Source organism: Lepisosteus platostomus, chromosome 7 (assembly GCF_059453375.1).
Source record: "Lepisosteus platostomus isolate fLepPlt1 chromosome 7, fLepPlt1.hap1, whole genome shotgun sequence".
Classification (NCBI taxonomy): domain Eukaryota; kingdom Metazoa; phylum Chordata; class Actinopteri; order Semionotiformes; family Lepisosteidae; genus Lepisosteus; species Lepisosteus platostomus.
Window position 1 is genome coordinate 49,536,020 of NC_142617.1, and position 21,544 is coordinate 49,557,563.

Here is a 21,544-nt window from a genome sequence, read left to right on the forward strand (position 1 = left end):
CATATTTTCCAGTTTATCCGAATTTCTCCCAGTAAACAGGAGTCCTACTATTGTCTAACAGGAGGAAAGTTTCTGTGCTTCTCTGCAGTGTTACGACATGTGGGGACTGAGCCAAGGACACTGAGCGCCTCACTCCAGTGGGGTGAGGCCAGCCGGGATGAAATGACAAAACCTGAAGCTGATCCCCACATGCCTTCCACAATCTCCCCTCCGGCACGGATTTCAGCTTCCCTGGTGAGAAGACCAGGGCTCTGATCCTCACCAAGTGAGATAGGCCGAAAAACTAGTTTATCTAGGACATGCTCATTTAAATATCTTTATGGCAGCACTTTCCTTACAAAACACTTGCCCTACAAAAACAAGAAGATGAACCAGGATTCTGCTTAAAATGAACCGTAAAATGATTCTGCTTTCAGAGCCGTGTGGTTATGCTTAAAACTTTCCATTCCGCAGACTTCATGGTTCCAAAATGGTAAAAAAAAAGCGGCTTAATGTCTCAGCACAAGCTGAACATGGCTCTGGAAATTTAAAAACGCAGGCATTTCCAAGCATGTGATGACATCGATATTTTACCTTAACAGCAGGCACAGATGTTCCAATTATTTATACGTAATTAGCAAATGAGCTGCCGAGCGTTTGGGTAAATCTCACAGCTTTTTCATCTCCCCTCTCAGTCTCAAACAACAAAAGAATTAAGGGTGAGCCTGCTATGAGTAAGGTGATCAGATAGATACAGTTTCATAAGAACGGATGGGGACTCTCTGCTGAATACCAGCAGTAGATCTAGTTTTCAAAATCTGTACATGCTTATTCTCAATTTACAATCATCTATCAATTTTCTAACTGTTTGAATAACTGATTAATCCAATACAGGCTTACAGGGGGGTGCCAGAGGCTAAGCAACAGGCACAAGGCAGGATACCCTCGGGATGAGACACCAATCCAGGCCAATTTTTACTGAAGACAATTAACCTACCAACGTGTCCTTGGACTGCAGGAACAGACTAGAGCACCCTAAGGAAACCCACTAGAACACAGGGAGAACATACAAACTCCACACTGATAGCACCCTAGGAATTCAACCCAGGGCCCAAGCGCTGGGAATCTGCAATGCTAACCACTGTGCCACCCTCCCATTTACATATTAAAGATAGAAAATCCCGCAAGTCTCGACTCCTACTCACTTTGTTTGCTTCCATTAGGGTGTAATTGAGCTGCATCTCGTAATGAGACTCAGTAAGGCCACAGCTAATGAGAACCCTGAGACAGTCAACATTATCCTTGCTCCCAGAGGAGGGGAGAATGGTATTTTTCTCAGGACCCTGTTTGATGAATCCAAAAAGTTAAAAGCACACAAACTCAGCTCAGTTCAATGCAAATAGAAAGCTTGTCCGGCTGTTTGAAGGCACAGGGAAAAAAAACCAATCCACTGAGCGTGTAACTTTCCTTCGCTGGCAGCGCCTCCTGTCCGCTTTGAAAGCGGAGATCCTGAGACCTGGTGCTGTGGCATGCAATCACACCTGCACACCAGAAACCGGGATTTCAGTTAGAAGAAAACTCTGAAGGTAAACACTTTCATGGCAACAGTCCTATCTTTCCTGCACTAGTTTAGAGCTATATCTACCCCCAGTATCCCAGGACTGTATGTCCTAATCTCGTCGGCTTGCAAGTGTTCCCGTCTTTCAGAATTAAGCTGGTCCACCACTGGTTCTGCTTGGTGCGGTGCGGTGGCTTTGTGGCTAGGGACCTGCACCTGGAAGGTTGCCGGTTCGTATCCCGCAGCCGGCAGAAGAATCCTACTCTGTAGGGGCCCTGAGCAACGGCCTTAACCCCAATTGCTCCAGGGTCGCCATATAAATAGCTGACCCTGCGCTCTGACCCCAAGCTTCTCTTCCTGTCTGTGTGTCTCATGGACAGCAAGTTGGGGTCTGCGAAAGACAAATTCCTAATACAAGATATTGTATATGGGCAATAAAGTGATCTCTCTCTCTCTCTCTCTGTTATAAGAAAATGCCCACCCTATGGAAGATTTGTCTGATCTATTGATTTTTTTACATCACAAACACACCTGCAGAGGGAAACAGTATTCATGGCTTTACTTCACCAGTGAGTGGGGCAGGGATGGAGGAACCCATGTACTTAAAACTGACTTGAGCTGCTTACCGAAGGTATTGCCATCATTCCAACTGAGGGTTGGTGTGGAGCCAGAGCCTATCCCAGGTGTGATACACTTTGGATGGGACGCCAGTCCATCACAGGGCACACACAGACACAGATGCACACTCACACCAGGACCCATTTTCCTAAAATCTACCAGTACATCTATGAACTGGCTGGAGGAAACTGGAACGCCCAGCGAAAACCCACACTAACGTGGGGAGAACGTACAAACTCCACACAGATAGCACCCCAAGTCCAGAATTGAACCCAGGGCCCCAGCAGTGCGAGGCAGCCATGCTAACCACTGTGCTACTATGCTGCTTTCCAAACATATCATGAAATACAGATTTCCTCCCTGCCTTTTTATCAAGAAACTCAACAAGATGCAGTTATGTGCACCACCTTCACAAGTTTAACACATAAAAAGACATATACAGTGAAAAGTGTAGGTAATTGGTCAATGAAGTGAGATTTGTCATTTTTTTTACGATAAGTACAATTGACATTTTCAGGAAAAAAAGGCAAAAGTGCAGAATGTCAAATCTTACTCATGGGTGCTACTTTGCATACATGTTTAGCCAACCATAATAATGAAGTTGCATCTATTAAATTCCTGTGCAAAATTATAATACAAGCCAGCACTTTTATTGTCACAGGCAGCTTTGACTAAAGCCGAGGCTGAACAGCTTGCTAACATAGAGCAATCCTTAATCAATTACTGTAGCTAATTTACATTAACTGCTTGAGCTGATGAGTCATCACATAACTTCTCGCTCGTCAGAAAGGAGGGGGGCGTTTGTGAAACAGCTGTTGTCTCTTTTATTTTTCGCTTGTTTGAAAGTCACTAATGGGAGACTGCCCAGTGCTGGTCACCACATTGATTGGATACGGAGCGCGATGGCATTTTACTAATCGCTGACAATATATTCTCCATTTCAACAAAAAAGCCCCTTTGTCCCCACACTGAATGCCATCTCATTGAGATGCAAATCGTAGCCTGTTGCAAATGAAAAGTTTAAAAAGTGTGGGGGCCTGTTCAAAACCTCAGTGCCTTTTACTTTCAGTCATTTTGCCTTTCAATTCAAGAGACTTGTGCTTCAGTAAACACAGTGGCATTCCAAAATTAAAATCTCGTGTAAATTGCATTCTGAAACGGTAATTTTGATACACACAGCTATATGTAGCTAAGATTACTTCAAAGACTAAACACATCTGTTTGTCTGGAGTTGGTCCTGAAAAAAAGATCTTTAAAACGTTGACTGTTGTGTCAGACAATTCTCGTTGAGAGTAAGAAAGCTTGCCTATAATTCAGTGAAACCTAGCAGACTCCAAGGGATGTTACAGTGAGCACTGGGGGCGATTTAGATATATAGATCCTATATAGCTAATTATGAAGAACTATTAAAGCATGAAGCAAAGATATTTAACGTTGCAATGGTGAACTATTGTTTAAATTATTTCTGATTTCTATTATTTTGCTCTTAACTGGTACACTATTGTTTGTTTTTTTATTTCTATTGAGTGTTGTTTTTTGTAGTTTTGTAGGGTGATGATAAAGAAACTTCCACCTTTTTGGATGGACACTGAAGTCATATCTCAAGATGTAAAGCGCAGTATTTCACTTTTACGCCACAAGGGGGCGCTACGGAGCGATTGTCACTGATCATCTGTGGTCATATTATGCCAGAGTGAAGTCTCCTCTGAGGCACAGGGCCCGCTGGCTTCCCAGCACTCCTCTGTGCTGTGCCTGTGTGGTACAGTGTTATTTGCTTCATACTAAGAAGCCAATAATTACATCTCACTCTCTTTATCATGCTGAAAAATGAAAATCCGGAATCAACCTAGCCAACTGGAAGGGTAAGCAAATAACTTCAACATCTGAATAAGGCTGGTTTGTTTTCCGTTTGCTAGTGCACACTGAGCTCCCCACTGCCACTACAGCGTCTCTTCCTGTCTGGAATGTGACCGAGATAGCTAGACTCCATAACCCCAGGGATTCACGTGGCGACCCGGTCCTGTCCCCAGGCTCACCCACCGACAGGAGGCGCCGCTCATTTCCTGGGAACAAGCTGATGCTCACTATTGGACCTTAGTTTGAAGAACAAATTCCTGTCTGGTGCACTAGTCCAATTTCCTGGCCTTTCCTTTTACAGCTTGTCCGTAATTGGCAGTTATACATCTGAGATAATCTTTCAGCTGCTTTACTTTATAAAGATTGCTCAGACAAAATGTGCCAAATGTACCATTTGAATATGTATATGGCACCAGAAAAATAAACACTTTCACAGTTCAGGTCTATGCTGAAAATAGTGTCAAACCAGTGTCACTGAGGCAATGATCAATATTGTCATGTCGTCATTGAAGAGCAATGCTTACACGCAGTGATAAAAAGATTATGGGGTCTCCCGAGAGCCTCGACCAGTAAAGGGGTTCCACCCAGTGCAGACTAACCTCTGTGATCCTGGGTTCGAACCTGAGTCAAGCGCTAACGGGGACTGTAGGCGTGTGGTGCTGTCAGTGATTGATGCACCTATCCTCCCATTGGTGCTGAACCACCGTCACAGGGCTCGACATCCAGTTATGTGTTAAAAGACGACTGGCTCAAAGGTGGGCGGGGCAAAGGTGTCTGTCTGCTCTTCCTTGTTCCCCAGCTGTGCATGGTCACGGAGTTTGATTTCATCAGATGGGCTCTGTGGCTAAGGATCTGCGCCTGTCGCTGGAAGGTTGCAGGTTCGTATCCCGCAGCCGGCAGAGGAATCCTAATCCTAATGCTCCAGGGGCGCCGTATAAATGGCTGACCCTGCGCTCTGACCCCAAGCTTCTCTCCCTGTGTGTCTCATGGAGGGGTATGCGAAAAGACAAAATTCCTAATACAAGAAATTGTATATGGCCAATAAAGTGATCTTATCTTTAACGTAATGGGAGATTTTTGCATTTTAAATAAGAGATGCCGTTACACCAATCACTGCTCACAGTAATTTAAAATTCAGATGAACTTTCTAATGATTGTAGCTGAGTGTATCGGTTTGGTACTTCTACTGCGCTAATTTAAACATTAGTGGAATAATAATGAAAAACGTGATGACTGCAGCTGAACTAATCCATTCAAGCCGGAATAAAACTCCAGAGGCTCCTTGAAGACCGCCTAATGGACGTTAAGTGTTAGTTCAGGTTGGGGAATGAGTTATCTGTCACACTACTATACATCTGTCCTGACAGCAGAACAGGTTAACACCGTACATCTTGAGATTGCTACAGAAAACCTTAGGTGTTCCTTTAAAGTGTGCACACAAAGGCTACTTAAAATCAAAACAGATCATGGCAACTTACAGGAGAGACTAGGCCGTTCAAGGTCATCGTGCTCTCCCGTTGACAAAACAAGGGCTCGGCGCTAGGCGTGTTGTTCCCCTCCCAGAGGGGAAACAACAATTTAGGGATTTAATCTCCCTTCCCGGCTCCTCCTGTGTGAATTCTCACCACGTCTTCCGAGTCCCAGCACATCAACACGGAGAAGCCAAGTGTGCCAACCCCCATCATTGCAACCCGTGTCGGAGCAGATAACGACCGCACTTACACTAAAAAACCCTAATTCTGCTGGAATAAAAAAAAAAAGAGGCATGAAAACTGCTTAAACAACTGGCATTGTGCTGTAGAGGTGGCGAACAGAAGATGACAAGATGACTCATCCCTCTGCTAGCTGATGACAGCTGCAATTAAACCGATAGCATTTCCATCAAGGTTTATATTTAGGAGCAGTGTCTGGTATCTTAATTTCATGCTGCTGGGTAATCAAACTTTAAACAATTCAATTCTGCTGCACTTTCCTAAAAAGCAGCTTTTAAAAGGGGGGGGGGGGGGGAGGGAGAAAAACTGAGGTGGCCCTGCAACACGTGAAAGAGAGGTGGATATCTGCATCACGTCCGGCTCTCCCTGCCCTGCCTCGCCCTCACAGGCTGAATCGCCTGCCCAGCACCAGCCTGCTTTGCCAGCCAATGACCGAGACCCCCGTACCGTCGCCCACCTGTCGGAAGGAATCCAGAAAGTCCAACTGGCACCAAAACATTCGCTCCATGTCTAAGCACAAAAATCAGCCCCGCAGTCCTGTCCATGTTTTTTCATGGACTGCTGCAGCCCCTTGGCAAGAAAAGGTTTTGAGTTGTAGAGAGAGAAACCCTTCTCCCTGGTCCATCCCAGTTGCTACAGAGCACTAAGGTGGGGGAGATTACGGTGCATTTTTTTTACACACACTATGAGAAGTCTAAAACAAAAAGGGACACATTTAAAAAAACACACAAGTAAAAAAACAGGACAAATGCAGAAATAACATGCCCTTGGGACATGAAGGTATACCATAGGTGTTAGCCTCAAATGGGCAGCTACCCCATCTTCTGAGTGTAGCATGATCAGCCAACAGACTCTGCCCTCCATTAATGACTGCAGATTTTATAGCAAGCTGAACCAGCTGGTTGCTGGCTAAACAGAACCAACCGATCAGCTTCTCCAGCTCTTCAGACAGTGCGGTTTTAAAAGAGACCTTGATAACTGGCAGACACACCCCTGGCCCTCCAGGACCAGGACTGGACACGCCTTCTCTGGGGGAACTGCCGACAAGTTCTGGCTGCAGAGCAGAGCCCTCAGCCGCTGCAGAAAATCCGTGATGTCTCGGGAAGAGGAAGAGCGAAGCAAAACTGAAAACAGGCCTGCTTGGCTCTGGGAAAGATAAGGAATTAGGTGGAGAGGCTCACCGATATCATCTTCGTGGTAGATGACGGAGTGAAAAGGCACTGCATTGTCCTTAATGTATCTCTCAGAGGGCTCAACGTAGAAAGTGCCTTGATGAGTCTGGATGAAGCCCTCGAACTTCCCGTCCACTATCGAGCCATGACTCATAGTTCCCTTCTCACCTGCAAGAGAGGAATTCAGGATTCATCAGAATACCGGCTTGATCCTGGCTCAACATCATTGTTAAAGGTGTTCCAACAGCTCCTGGAAAAAGGGTACAAGTATAAACCTTAAACCACTGCACACAAACAATCACACAAGCCTTTACACAGGCAATAGGAATAGGCAGTCTCCTTTCAGAGACTGGATGTGTCTAATTCTTTCCTAAAAGCCTTACAGAAAATGGGAGTGTTTTTTTACTTGATTTACTTCAAATCTGTAAAAGATCTGGTTGATTTATATCAAAGTTAGGCAAAGACAAAGCAAACCAAAGCACTGCATAATACAAAAATATATTGCATGCATGTACAGTATAAACAGCAGCCTCCACCAGCATGGTGGCCATTACACAAAACAAGTCTTCTCATGTCGAGAGGAGAAAAGAGCAAGGTTTTCAAACCTTGAGATTCTTGAACTCCAAACGTGCACCACGCCCTCAGTCTGAAAAATGAGCTTGTGCACACCAACCCACCCAGAACAGAGAACGACCAAGACAGAGGGAGAGGGAGAGAGATGGCAGGGCAGTACCTCCGTGACACACAGCACCTACAACACCTCCCTCAGCAAAAACAAAAGCTGTCCATTTAGGTCATTAGGACCTACTTTAAAATATCGGAATCAAAGAAAAAAGAAAAACAAAATATCCTACGACGTCACGGGCAGAACACCCAAACACATTAAAAATGAAAATGTAGAGAAATCATCCAGTGCCTTATCTAACAATTGTGGTACCATCCTTTTTTCCCCTCAGCATTTGGTGGTATAGAAATACGCGTATAAAAAACTCTTCTGCACAAGGGAAGGTTTTTTTTCCGTAAAGGAAACAAAACAGAAAATATGTGAATAAAGGAACAATGATTCATTTGAGGTTGTGTTGCTTGAGAAGCATTTTAACACACTCCGTCTTTGTAAAGTGTAGGGAAGATGCACCTCCACACCAAATGGTAGCGGACAATACTAAATGGAGGTAATTTAAGATCCTCTCTCAGATTTATGCATTTTAATTTTCCAGTGGCCTCTATGGTTGGCAAGACAATCATTAATACTGCAGACACTTTGGAAAAGTGGGAGAGGCAGAAATGTGATAAACCTCAGGAAGTTTTTCAAAACCTTGAGAAGCTCTTACTCCTCTTTGATCTCAAGTAAACAAATTCATGGGCAGGACTTTTCAAAAAAGGGATGGAATTCTGATTTTCAGGAATCATTCCATGTGAGGTGTTGTCCCTCTGGAATGTCACACACACTGTACACAAGGCAAGAGTGAACCCATCTTGAGATACTCGGTTTGCTTTTATTCTAGGCCACAGAGCTTATTTTAAAGCCTTCTCCTTTGGAAATGCACTGCACCAACTTCCTATAGTCCATAAGATTTCTGTAGTCTGGTCAATCTTTAAAAGAATGTCTGTGATCAAAACAGGACCAATTACTATACCAGCATTTTCTCCTTTAACGAAGTGTGCCATTCAAATTTCGGCAGTTTTCTTGTGGCATAGGCCAGAGCACAAATCATTTGGAACAAAAACCCCACCAATTCCTCAGCACAATTTCTAGTTGACAATTTATTGCTAGTAACCATTAAGAGAAGAAATATATGTAAAATCTTCTCTTATGAAAAACAGCTTGAAAACAATCCAAACCACAGCTGAGCAGTTTTCCAGTCGTATTATGAAGTGCAGAACCTCCGGCACAGAAATAAGTCATCAATGCCCCAAGATACACATAACGTCCAAAAACCGATTCCAAAAGCAACCCCAGTATGTTACTGTAGGCAAAGCAAGACACTCCATGTAGGAAGGTCTGAAACAACAGCACCACACCCTTAGCAAAAATTGTATCCCCTCAGTCCATAAAGAGAAATGCTTTTCTCCAGAAAAACACACCGTCTTGTAGACAAGCGAACTCCGAATTTTATCACCGGCGCTAAAAAAAATTCTGAAGTGAATTACACAGATTTTCCCTGACCGAGCAAGGTCTGTCCACTTCTCTGGAAGGCACAGAAATTCACCTTCGTAATGTCCGGCAGTGTGGGGCTGGAATAGGACACCCATATGACGCATCGTCAACAGGGATGATTTTTTTGTTTGTTTCAAACGTCTACCGTTGGCCAGTCCCGAGCTCCAGGCTGGCTGCAGAAGACGACACGGAAGCGTTCCTTCTGTTAGAGCAGGTTAGTGTGCACTTGGCTCCTGCCGGGCACTCAGACTGGGGCCCTCTGCCACACGAGGACAAGTTCTACACCAGCAGAAACAAAACAACAATCCTGTACACAGCCACCAGACTGCGTTCATCCTGCACGTGAAGACAGACCTCCACGGAGGAGCAAGCAGATGGCAGGCCTGATTCACCTGCTAGGGAGGCAGGAGAAAGCGATTGGTGAACGGCTCAGCTGGGGTCACTGAGGTCACTCCCACTGGCAAGGCCGTTTCTCCCGGAAAGCGGAGCAGACTTCCCTCCTGAGGAAGGGCCACATTTATGTCCACGTCCAGGTGCCTCCTTGGACAGCTCCCCAGAACAAAGCAGGAACCGGCAGCAATGAGAACTCAAGGCGTAAGTGAGAAAGAACATGACTACCTTACCTTTAAGAGCTGGGCACCTTAGAAAAGAGACAAAAACGTTGGGAAAACAAGATGGATTCACCAATAGCTAATACGCTCAGGCTAATGGTCTATTAATGACTAACGGGCATCTGAGACTAAGAGAAACGAACTTACTGAAGAGCATGACTGTGTCTGCGTCAAACAGGTCTCAGTTTTGCTCACTTTTAAACATGACCTGTTCTAAAACTTTCAAAAAAAATGGTACAATCCCCAGTAGCAAATCAGGACTTGACCATACTTAATGCGACACCTGCCTTTAAGAAATTCTTTAATACAAAACATGTTCCATTCCCAGGAAAACAAAAAGTCCTCCCTCATTTATTTACCAGTAAGGGGGGCATAACTGGCTCAGCAAGGGAAGCCCAAACAGGGACACCCGCAAGACAAACCACAGAGTGCTTATCGAGAACTAGCATGGAGCAGCCTTCCCGCAAGAGAGTCAAAACGGCGCTTGCCTCGATGCAGAAACCAGAAGACAACATTTTGGTACAGATTTCAACAGCTGTTCAGAGACCAGTCCCAAAAGCAATTGCTGATAAGGCTGATTTTCATAACAAACGGAATACTTGCTACTGGGAAACAGAGGGAGTGTGATGGTGTGTCTGGAGAAAATGCAGAAGACCAAATGGAGACGGCATGAATTTTGACAACATCTCAAGGAAAAATGTCTTGCAGTTCACGATCCACCCAACAGACTGCTCTTGCACCACTTGTGTGTAAGGAATTGTAATAACAAGGGGGAAAGAAAACATTTCCACCGTTCTTCATTCTTCCTTTTACAAAAGTGCACACCAGACAATCTGACATCTTTAAAAGCGTAAAGAAAAGTTAATGCATATTTAAAAGGTGGTTGTCAGGCTGGCTCTAATTCCTTCAAGGGATGGGGGGGGGGGGGAAACAGCACTACCAGAAATGGACTGCCTCTCGTGTTCATCTTCCTACGTCCCTCCGCAAGCAGTGCAACAGGGATGACAAAGTATGGCTGCACTCCGTGCTGAGAGCTGGTTGGGGAGCGATGCCATGGAGACTCCACTCTGCGAGCCCAACAGCAACAGCCACGCATGCAAACTGAACGGGTGGGCCAATCTCCAGAACACAATGCACAGTGCTGGCTTCTCTTATTTGGGTCGAATCAAACTGCATCGGTGGTCCTTTCACATTCCTGCCGCATTCCAGTCGTGTTCGAGTGTCACACGCGCATGTCACAAAGCGCACTGTTGAACACAAGCGATAGTGCTTCCAGGAAGGAAGGGCGGCGCCTAGACGGAAGAGAGCCGTCCTTGCGCAGCGCGTGTTGGGCTTTTAGATACTTGTGGCGTGTACAGTCACAATGCACCGTGCTCTTGTCAGACAACTACACCCCGCTCTTGGCATTTCAACCCTGTGGCTTCCCCCTCTGTCAGCACGACATCCTCCTCGATGGGCTTTGTGCGACGGGGAAAAGGAAACCAACACATTTCCCCAAAACAAAACTTCAAACTAAGGTGCCCTCTGCCCCGCAGCCCTTTAATAAGCTGGAACACAAGCAAAATTCTTCTGTAAAGAGGTGAGTTATAAAGAAAAACCTGGCTTCCAATAAATTATTGAAGTTCCATCAAAACTATTATATTTTAAGACAATATGCTAAAATCTGTACAAACTCTGGAGGCTTTGTACAAGTCCAGAAGAAAATTGCTCTCTTGCAAGAGAAGCAGAAAACCAATTAAAGCAAGGAAATCTTTTTCTTCTTCTTTTAAAAGCTAGAAGTCAATCTGTTAGTCATCACAGACGGCAAGTCATTAACATCTTTTTATGCCGATTCTGATTATTACTTAAGTCACTCAAAGTACCTTCAAGCAATTAAATTTATCAGCACAACCCAAGCAGCTGAGGACATGATATGACTGTAATAGGTTCCTGCAGAAGAAAAATGAAAGGCATGCTTCTTCGGGGACCTGCTGTATAGGGCAGAATCATGAAGTTAACGGTACAAGCAGACTGCACATAAATCAGCTGTGTTATCTGCAGATCCGCTACTGTTACAGCGTGCTCAGAGTCCTGAGGAATAAACAACGCTGATTACATTTACAGACTTGCCAGCATGCAACCTGCAAAACTCCACGCATGTGTCCAGGCAACGTGTTTAAAGCTGAAGAAGTTTTAAACCTATAGAAACAGGCATCTGAACTCCACACATCATACAGGTAGTGGACAAAAAGTGAGAATTTCAGATGGTGGTAGACTCTATGCCACAGCACATTCAAACCATAACGACAGCATGTGGAGGCCCAACACCTGATGGCGTTTCCATTTTTTTTGGTCCAGGAAACGAGCAAACTATTCAGGGTTGCTTGGTTGCACTATTATTGTTGAGACTTGAGAGTCCCATTCCTGTCTTTGAATACTCTTTCTTTCCAATTATGTCTAGTGTTCAAGAAGTTTATTTACGATCCTTCCAGGATAAATGAGAAGTATTTATCTGAATCTCTCTCCGATACTCTTTCACTGTGCTACGATATTCTTCCAGGTGTGACGGGAGGAGAACATCTGTACCTCGAGCTCAAAGCTGTCACACACACAGAGCTCACTGAACGTCAAGATGACGAATGCTGATGTTCAAGAAAAGGAGTGACCATTGCACTTCGTCACAAAATTGAGATTGTGACTGTTTTGAAATTTGCTAAGTATCTGTCTGCTCTAAATTGCTTTTCCCTTGAGGATTCCCCAATTAATTAAAAAAATCAGTTCATGTTACTTTTCTGCTGCAAAATGCCTTTTTTACCATGTGCTTGTTTCTTTTCTCCTCTAAACCATTTCACTGACCAAAAAGGTGAAGAAATCCAATGCACCTCAAACTCAACAACGGTCCCTTCCCTACAGAATGGAATTGTTGTTTCAACACACACCTACAGTTTGTTTTATCAGCAGATCTATTTAAACATGTTTCAAACCACACCCACTGGCCTGCGAGTAGTGAAGTGTGACAACGACAACAGTGTGAATCATGAAAAAATCCTTACATTTATATACCGTATTTCTGCACGCTCCACTCAAGGCCCTTTCATGTAATGGGGACCCCACCTGGATGATGCGACAGCAGCCATAGTGCTCCAGTACTCTCACCACACATCAGCTATCAGTGGGGAGGAGAACAGAGTGATGAAGCCACTTCAGAGATGGGGTTTATTAGGAGGCCATGATTGGTAAAGGCCATTCGGAAGTTTGGCCAGGACGCTGGGGTAACACCCCTACCCTAGTCTCATCCGAAGGACGGTGCCTTTTTACAGTATAGTGTCCCCATCACTATACTGGGGCATTAGGACCCACACAGACTGCAGGGTGAGAACCCCCTACTGGCCCCACTAACCCCTTTCCAGCAGCAACCTTAGCTTTCCCAGGAGTCTCCCATCCAGGTACTGACCAGGCCCACACCTGCTGACCTTCAGTGGGCTGCCAGCTGTGAGCTGCAGGGTGATATGGCTGCTGGCAGAACAGTATAATCTCAACCCTACTGATTGCCAACTCCCACACTCCCTCTGCCAGGCACAGCTGTTTCTCCGATGTCACCAAGACACACGGGCAGGTCTAACGGAGTGGGGCAAGGAGACACGTACACATGCAGATCTGACAAGCATCGCTGAGATGGCATTAGAGACGGGCAAGCATTCTGGTATAGATCCACACATTTGGCTTTTCTTAGTGAACAGGAACACCAGCTTTCAACATTCTTCCTACTTCTACAAACACTAACATCTGCAGTTTTCACACACCCAGTTTCTCCTGCACATACACACCAAAATATGCTTCCCTGGAAGATTATCTCCTCCCTGTGGGGAAGCGAAGCCTTCCTGGAGATAATTAGCAGACTTACCGTAGAGTTCTCCTGTGTAGATGTGGGAGGTGTCATAATCCAGTTCTTCTCCAGCGAATTCCACTTTGAAGTCTTGCGTAAACATGGATGCATCTCTCTTCATTCGGAGATTGAAATGTCTGCAAAATAACACAATGCGTACAAATGAAAAATTAATATAGCTAGTACCTTTTAAAGAAAAATCCTATCACTTTTTGGTTTCAAAGTCTAAATGCAATTTCACAGGTTTTACACAGTGCTGTTCTGCTGTCAGGTGCCCAGTCTGCATTCAGCACGACTTCATCATTTCAGCTAAGTCTTTGAACACAAAGCTCTCATCACTTTAACACAAACTCGAGGAAAAGCATTATTCTGTATTAAACGCACATAAAGGAGACACAGAAAACAAGTACTTTTTAGTCAAAGCCTAGCAAAACAAACACGAGGAACAAATATTTCCTACTATATTGCAGGTTGAACATCATATACTTTAGGGGCTGTTGCCACTTTTAAACGATACGAGTTATGATGATGCACCACATGAACAATGTATTTCTAATCTTTAATTTAACACGTCTGACTGCAAGTTCACTCAGTCTAACAAGCACAAACATCCTGCTGGTGCTGGTTAACACAGAAAAGCCTGCAGCCTGTGAAAGCTAAAATGACTTGAACTCTGTGCACAGGCAAAATGGAGGCACCTTGTGAATGATTGATAGTTCTTACACATCTGTGTGGATACCAACCAAAACAAATTGAAAACAAAAACACAGAATCATAACAAGGGCATCAAAATCCCACACTTGAAAATAAACTACTGCTGCTCCAAAATCAGTCACCCCTGACATTAATTCTAGGATGATAACTGGTCCTGCGGATTTGTTTCTCCACATGGTGCAGGTCAGGGCTGAAAATCCGAAGCTTATCACACTGTTCTCTGTCCTTCAGCAAGACAAATGAGTTGGGGTTAGGGGGATGCTCTTCAATAACACAAAAGGAACTAAATCAAACAGGAAACGGGTGAAATTTTTTCTTCTTTCTCCACTTGGGCTGTGCAGAGTGTCCCTGGCTTCTCTTTCTTCACCGAAAGGGGCCGGGAGGAGGGAGAGACACCGATAGTGCCTTTTATCCTCGGTCATCATCAACCAGCATCATGCTTCTTTTAAAGACTTTACAAAGGGGGATCTGAAACTACAGCAGCATGAACACGTAAAACAAGGCACCGCCCTGCAAATAGCCTTGGTGCAGAGATGAAAATCTACAAAACCCAGTGAAAAATAAAACCAACCGACCCAAAGGCAGCCACGTCTTGCATTCAGGTCTAGTGCATTATTCAGGGACAGTCTCCAGATTGAAAGAGTGTCCACTCCACAGCAAGGGGATTAAGACACTTTTAGACCTGGGGGCCCTTCCTCAGGGGTGCCGGCCAGAAGGTTTTGTAAGTCTCTTTCCATACACCAACAGGATGAGGGTTAACTAAGCTCAGTGAGGTGAAGCTGGGCTAATTTACCCCTGCCACAGGTCTGAAGCCACCGCTGATTTAGGGAGACCTACAGTACAAAAGACCTGCTGGATTTGTACACTTAAGGATCTTGAGGAAAGAGACTTGAGCACTTGGCACATCCGAACAAGAAAGACAAAAAAACTGATCCATATTGGGGTGAAAACATTTAACGGCTCTCGTTTTGTGCCGTGGAACAAAACTAATGACACACACTTCACATAACTTCATGGATCCTGAAAAGCCGTTACTAGAAGGCAACATTTATGAAACCTTTATTTAACCAGACAAGTCAACTAGGAACAAACATGTAGAATAACGACAGACAGCTGCCATGCATTCAGGAGTTCAGCAACACCATCCCACCCGAGATCTGAATCCATGTCCACCCCCCATAGCCACGAACCCCTCTAGTAACAGGTGAGGTCCCATTTTAAGTGCAGATGGGCACCAATATTATTTCTGCTTCCCCCCCGTGCACATTTGAAAGCAAGTCACTCTTCCCTATTCAGGCAGCTCCCATTCTAGAGCATTTCCTGTTAGTCGTTGCTGTGTCACCTTCATTTGGTAACAGGCTCTTATCATGGTCTTGGGATTTCTGTGCAAAACCTGATTAATAGATCTTGCCCTTGGGCCTCACGGCCATGAAAGTAAATAAAACAACCAGTCGGCCCAGCAGGACAGCTTCAGGGCCACAGTGGGAGTGATGAGAGCAGTGGGAAAAACACCTACTGTATATCCCCGAGCACACAGCGCACCTGAGAGCTGAGAGATGCTGCAATTCATCCAGAGTGACAGGGTACCCCGGACAGGTGCCGAAAGGGCTCCCCCGAAAGTTCAAGAGAACTCACACTGCAGGCCAGATTTGTGCATAGCCGTCTATTAAATGTGCAGGTATGGAAGAAGTGCAGAGCCGGAGTTTCAACACCCAACTCTTATTTTCATTGATTTCCTTCCAGAAATCGCCCGGATTCAGAAGCACAGAATAACCTTCTGCAAAACAAGCGAACATTCCAGAAAAAAAAAACAACAGGAATCTCGAGAGCAGGGATGAACACTGCACGCGTGACCTGATCTCCTTACAGTACGTGCTCTATTCAGAGCAACGTGGTTGGTGCACATTAAATGTCGGCAGCACATTTTAAAACCTAAAGCAAGGTGGTGTATCCCCTGACACCCAGCCACCATGGGCTACACGCCGCAAGAAACCACTTCCAAAAATAAGCACGGAAACGCAATGCTGTCTCAATTAACGTTAAGTCCAAAATAAAATAAAATGCCATTAGCATTCCATTCCTTTATCCCCTCGCCTCTTCCCCAGTGTGAACCTACCAGATTTCCTCTAATCCCTGCACCTGCGACACAAGAGGAGCGCAAAAATCTCAGCACCTTGAAGATCAAATAAATGCTGCATATTATTCAACAGCCTCGACGCTTTCAAAATACTTGTCAATATGTAATACTGTAGACTTAGAGGAGACACGCGAGATGAGGACTTCAACAAATATTCTCCACAAGTCTTTTGTGATTTTTCAGAGCCCTTCTTAAAGCACTACTGCAATCCCCTGTACCAAATCGGGGGCTGCTGGATTAGCATCTGTCAAAGATCCCTTACGAAGAGAACCGAGGCTATAATTAGATACCAGGAAGTGTACAAGTACAGGAACGGAGAGAAAACCCTAGCCGGCTCTTCCTCGTCGGGGTGCAGTGGTAGAGAGGAGATGAGAGAGAACACATTTCATTCCTTTGCAGAACGTATTTAACACCCCTGGGCAGATAAACCCCCAGCGAGAATGCGTCAGTGCGCAGATGAGCGCGGGTGCCACACTCGTCATCATCATGCCCTGCAAGCACGCCGGGCGAGGCCAGGGAAATCTTCAACTCTCGCTCCCTATGAGAAGTACTCCATCGGCAAACATTATGCTAATCTGTGTTTTATCTGTGACTTGGGAAGCTTTTAAGAGCACCCCCCATTCATTGAACCTCACTGTTGGAAAACGTGATTTGTTCTTCTTTAATTCCTTAAGATCATCCCATGTTACCTCCACATTTAGCAAGTCTTGCTTTTCTCCCCCCACAGTGGAAAAAAAAAAAACCTTCTTCACTGCACATCAAGCACCTTGAGGTATTTCACAGCTAAGATGTTTCATAACAGATTGTCTTCAGAACAAAGCTCCAGACACAAATCAGTGTTCACAGAGTAACAAGCGCCACTTTTCATCTAATCTGCTGTGGTGTTTTCTGGCTTCAGCAGAGACTGATATTTTATGCATTATGTGCAAACTTGCTGGACTAAATAACTTTACAGAAAAACACTAAATTATTTAAAATCCCTATGCAAACAGTTCAACATGAGAATAAATAAGATTACTGCACGACGCTGCGGCAGAAATACAGACTTAACCCCACATATACACACCAAGCCAATTTCCAGAACGTGTTAAAAGCTTCCAGGCAAGTGCTGCAAGGAAAATAAAAAGATGAGACAAAGGCCCATGACCGTTTTGTTCCACCAAACGTTCCGTTCGGGTTTGTCACCAAACGCGGAGAGTTTTTCTGTAGGTGAAGAAAAACAATCCTGCTGTTCAGGAAAGCAATTCCGATCCCGTACCGAGGTCATTCTAGATCCACCGGAGAGCCTCCGGGCCGCTACAGAGGGCTCAGTTGGGAAGACGTTGCAGTTTTAAAGCTTTCGGCGAGATGGATTCTCAGCTAAACTACTGACAGCACAGTGTCTCCCTTAAGCGCGACAGGAGCAATAAGGGGTGGGAAAAAATGTTTCCCCAACGCCGACAGACCCCCATTTTAATTTGTTTTCCATGTCACTGCACAGAGGGGCCCGCTGCTTTCAGCACATCCCCGACCTGGAAGGTGACGGATCAAGTCGGTGCGATCACGCATTCGTCATCCACTCCAGCCAAGTGACCAGGCCGTAGGAAAGTAAACGGCTCGTTCGCCTGACCCCTGGGGCACGACCATCTTATTAAATGCCCTTGACTGTTGACCCCAGCGCCTCAGATTTCGGGTGGTGGCGGCGGACACCTGCTCCGTTGGACGGCCAGTGCCGTTCCCGAAGCTTTCCTATTTCCGGAAAATCTTCCGCTCTGTGCGCGGACACAAAACTCGCAGGTTGCGGTTTCTCGTTTTGTTTTAATATATATTATAACTGGACCGGTTTCATTACCACATGCATCAGGACAGCATCTAGTTAAGTCACTTCATTCCACAGGGTTGATGGCTCAAAGACTACCCTACTGTATATTAGTGGGCTGGAGAACCAAAAGAGAGATGAGCAATGCATTTCACAACAGCTTAAATGTTAGCATGTGTAATCTTAAAACTCAGTAACTGAAACAGGACACACAAATGGTGAACGCGTGTGTGTGTACGGCTGACAACTGGCAGGCTTATGGTTTTACAAAAGAAGTGTTTGCACTGAACAATAGCTAAGTTAAGTACAAAGACTGGTGAAAACCCCGTTTTAGACAGCGCAACTACAGGCATCATCTGAATGACGGTCAGCTCATCGTTAGCACAGTCCATTAGAACCAGTACTTCTTGCGATTATAAACAATATTATCTTATTTCCCCGTCCAAAGCTTCATGCAATGGACCCTGATCGGGAGACAGGAGAACACGAGCGTCACGCTGAGAACTGTCATCAAAAGCAAGACCTTTGCCCACATTCTAGAACTGCAGCTCCTGCCGCTGCCTACAAGATCTCATGCCCTTTGCTCCGGGACCTGTGAACTGGGGATTCCGAGGCGGGGCAGAGCACGTCCGATGGAGGCTCTCTCTGAAGGCACACGGAAAGACTGGCACGCTGGCACCCGCTGCCCCAGGAACTGTGGGAAAACTATGCACCCCCAAGGAGGTTATTTGGGAGGGCAGACACCTCTCATCTCAAAGCCGAGAGGGGAAATGAACAGACAGGATGCAGAAGCCCATGTGGGGAAGCCGACTGAAAATCTGGAGAGCTGGCTTTAAAGGGGAAGACCAAAACAAATACGACGGGAAGAGGAGGGGGAAAAAGTCTCATCTCAGCAGCACGGAAAATATCCTGCTGCTTCAATCCGTCCACAGAGGAAAAGATAATTATAACATTTTAGAACTGGGAACACATTTAGCAAGGGACCGGGGAGGAGCCAGGACGCCTCAAAATAACTTCAGTTTTATTTTGCACAATCACCTGGCAAAGAAACCGAGACGAATCTGAATACAAAAAAAAACTTCTCAAGCCATTCCGGTTTAGAAAAAGAAGGGTAAAAAAAAGTCTGAGGTGGGGTGTGGTTCAAAAGGTGATTTTCAACCATTTGTAATGAAGTCCTGTTTTCAGAAACCCCTCTCTGGAAGGACCTTCTGGTTGATAGGACTAAACTGAATGACAAAGTACTGGAACAAAAACAGGACTCCGGGGAGATTCGCCGCATGAGAAGGAGGATTTCACACATGGCTGGACTAGACAGAGGAAGTCAAGAGTCGCCCTGTTTCTAGGGAGCCTCAGAATACACCCTGGGGACCCCCAGACAAAGCTGAAAACACTTGGTTTAGGAAAGAATAGAGCTCTAAATGCCACGCGTCTACCCCTTTGGCGTAGTTTTTGATTTTCAGCACTTTTTTTTACCCAAGCACTGCCCCATCAAATACACCCGGCTTGTGATCCGATTTTAGCACAACTGAGCAAACAAGCAAACCCTCAACTGTTATCGTGCACAGAGGTACTGGAGAAGGGAAGAGGCCTGTCTTCTGTTAAGGAGAAGCTGAGGGTGGAAAGCTGTGCTTTCGTCTTTTGGTACCCAACAATCGTCAGGAAGTCACTTATTGTTCGTACATTCATGACAAGAGCCTGTAGCAGAAGCACAGTGTGGGACTACACACCGATGAAGGCTTAATTTCTTTTTCTGCACACCATGAACTGACTTAAGGTGTCTGTGTAACTGAGCTTAAGACTGCAGGCATCTTATGATCAATTGTTGTAGAAGTTTGCTTCACCAATAAAAATCAAATGCAATTGAGCTGTCTGCCTTCCTTATCATGAAGTGTATAAAAGGTCAGTGGTGACTTTGTGTCAGAGCCGTCCTCCTAATTGCAGGGAGGGTGCCTCTCTTGGGCCGAATACACAATAAACTCCTCTTGACAAAAAGGTCTCCAGTGGATTTTTACTCGACACTGAAGTGGGCACCAGCCCGTCACAGAGTGGGCACACAGGGAGAGGTGAGAGAGACAGGCTCACATAGTTAGCGCGTCTTTGGAAGACAAGAGGTAAGCAGCAAACCTGGAGAAAACCCCTACTGTGCGACGAGCAGCTAACATCTTTCTTCCTTCTTTTTTTAAATGTCGCTATAATGTGGGCAGGTGATTATAGTTTATTACATTTGATTATATAACAGATTGTTGATCTGAACAGTGAAGGGCTGAAATCCCTGGTGTTAATTTGCACAGCAACAGGAAACGCGTGTAAAGTAAAAACAAAACTGCTTTAAAAAACCCTGCAATGGCTTTGGTTCTTGCTGTTCCATCTCCTGCTTCTGAAGAGCAGGTGGCTTCTTCGTTTCCTTTCCTCTGCTGTTTTTTGCAGGATTTACATCTTCCAACGCCAGAACAAATTCTGAAGGAGCTGCTCCAGCACCTCCCACATGTAGTGGATTAGCAGGCTCTACGCTGGGAGAATGCTTTAAGTTTTTTTTTTTAAAGAAACTGTTATTTTTAGCACAGTTATGCCAGGGACACAGCTGGTGTTAAGCTAGCTCTTATTATCAGCTTTCTCTCATGTGGCAAATCAAAAACGTTCACTCCTGAAACCACACTGGCAAAAGTTTACACGGATACTAATATTTCAGGCTACCACAATACAGCTACTGTAGTTCTGTTACACTGTACCATTGACAATATGAAACCTTCCTGTACTGCACATAACAGAATACAAGGTCAATACATGAAGAGGTCAATATTTCCCTTTTCCTTAAGTACTCTGCCACACCTTTGTGCCTTGTGAGCACAAAAACTCTGGCTGCTTTCCTGGTCTTCGAGCACTGTGCCCTTCAGTCAGGTGGACTGACATTCGTGATATAGCTAATCCTCATGAGGCGAATTAGTTGTGCTTGCACGCTGCGACACAGCTCAAAATCTTTCCCACACAGCTACACTACGCCCTGAGAACTGCGGAAATACTGTAGGTGAACTCTGCACACGGAGGAAAAATTCTTTACATTTAAAATAAATATATTTCCATGTTTCAACACCTGGTTAAGACCATACCTTTTCTTACAAGATTTGTTTTTGTGCTCCACTTGTCTGTGGGCGGGACAAGGCGCTAGTGTTTTATTTTTGGTCACGCATGTCAGATGTCACTGCCTCCCCCCTGCCCATCCCGATCAGGGCAGATCCTGCCAAGCCGGGTTCTGATCTTCAGCCACAAGGACCAACTCCTCTTGCGCTGAAGCTGCTGGGATTCCCTTCCAGGTTTAATTCGGACCCCGGGGATGCCTTGTACCTGGAGCTAATGAGACGGTCTCA

At 45.1% G+C, this 21,544-nt stretch overlaps 1 protein-coding gene across 2 annotated transcripts in view; it reads right to left on the minus strand.

Annotated features, from left to right (window-relative positions):
* The window catches only part of adam10a (ADAM metallopeptidase domain 10a), a 93,737-nt gene that overhangs the window by 23,803 nt on the left and 48,390 nt on the right, over nt 1-21,544 (minus strand). For both annotated transcript variants that reach the window (XM_088640979.1, XM_088640980.1), the window contains exons 3-4: nt 13,549-13,667; nt 6,906-7,064 (exon numbers count right to left, since the gene is read on the minus strand). In XM_088640979.1, the coding sequence (XP_088497105.1) occupies nt 6,906-7,064; nt 13,549-13,667 (278 nt within the window). The remainder of the gene's footprint in view (nt 1-6,905; nt 7,065-13,548; nt 13,668-21,544) is intronic.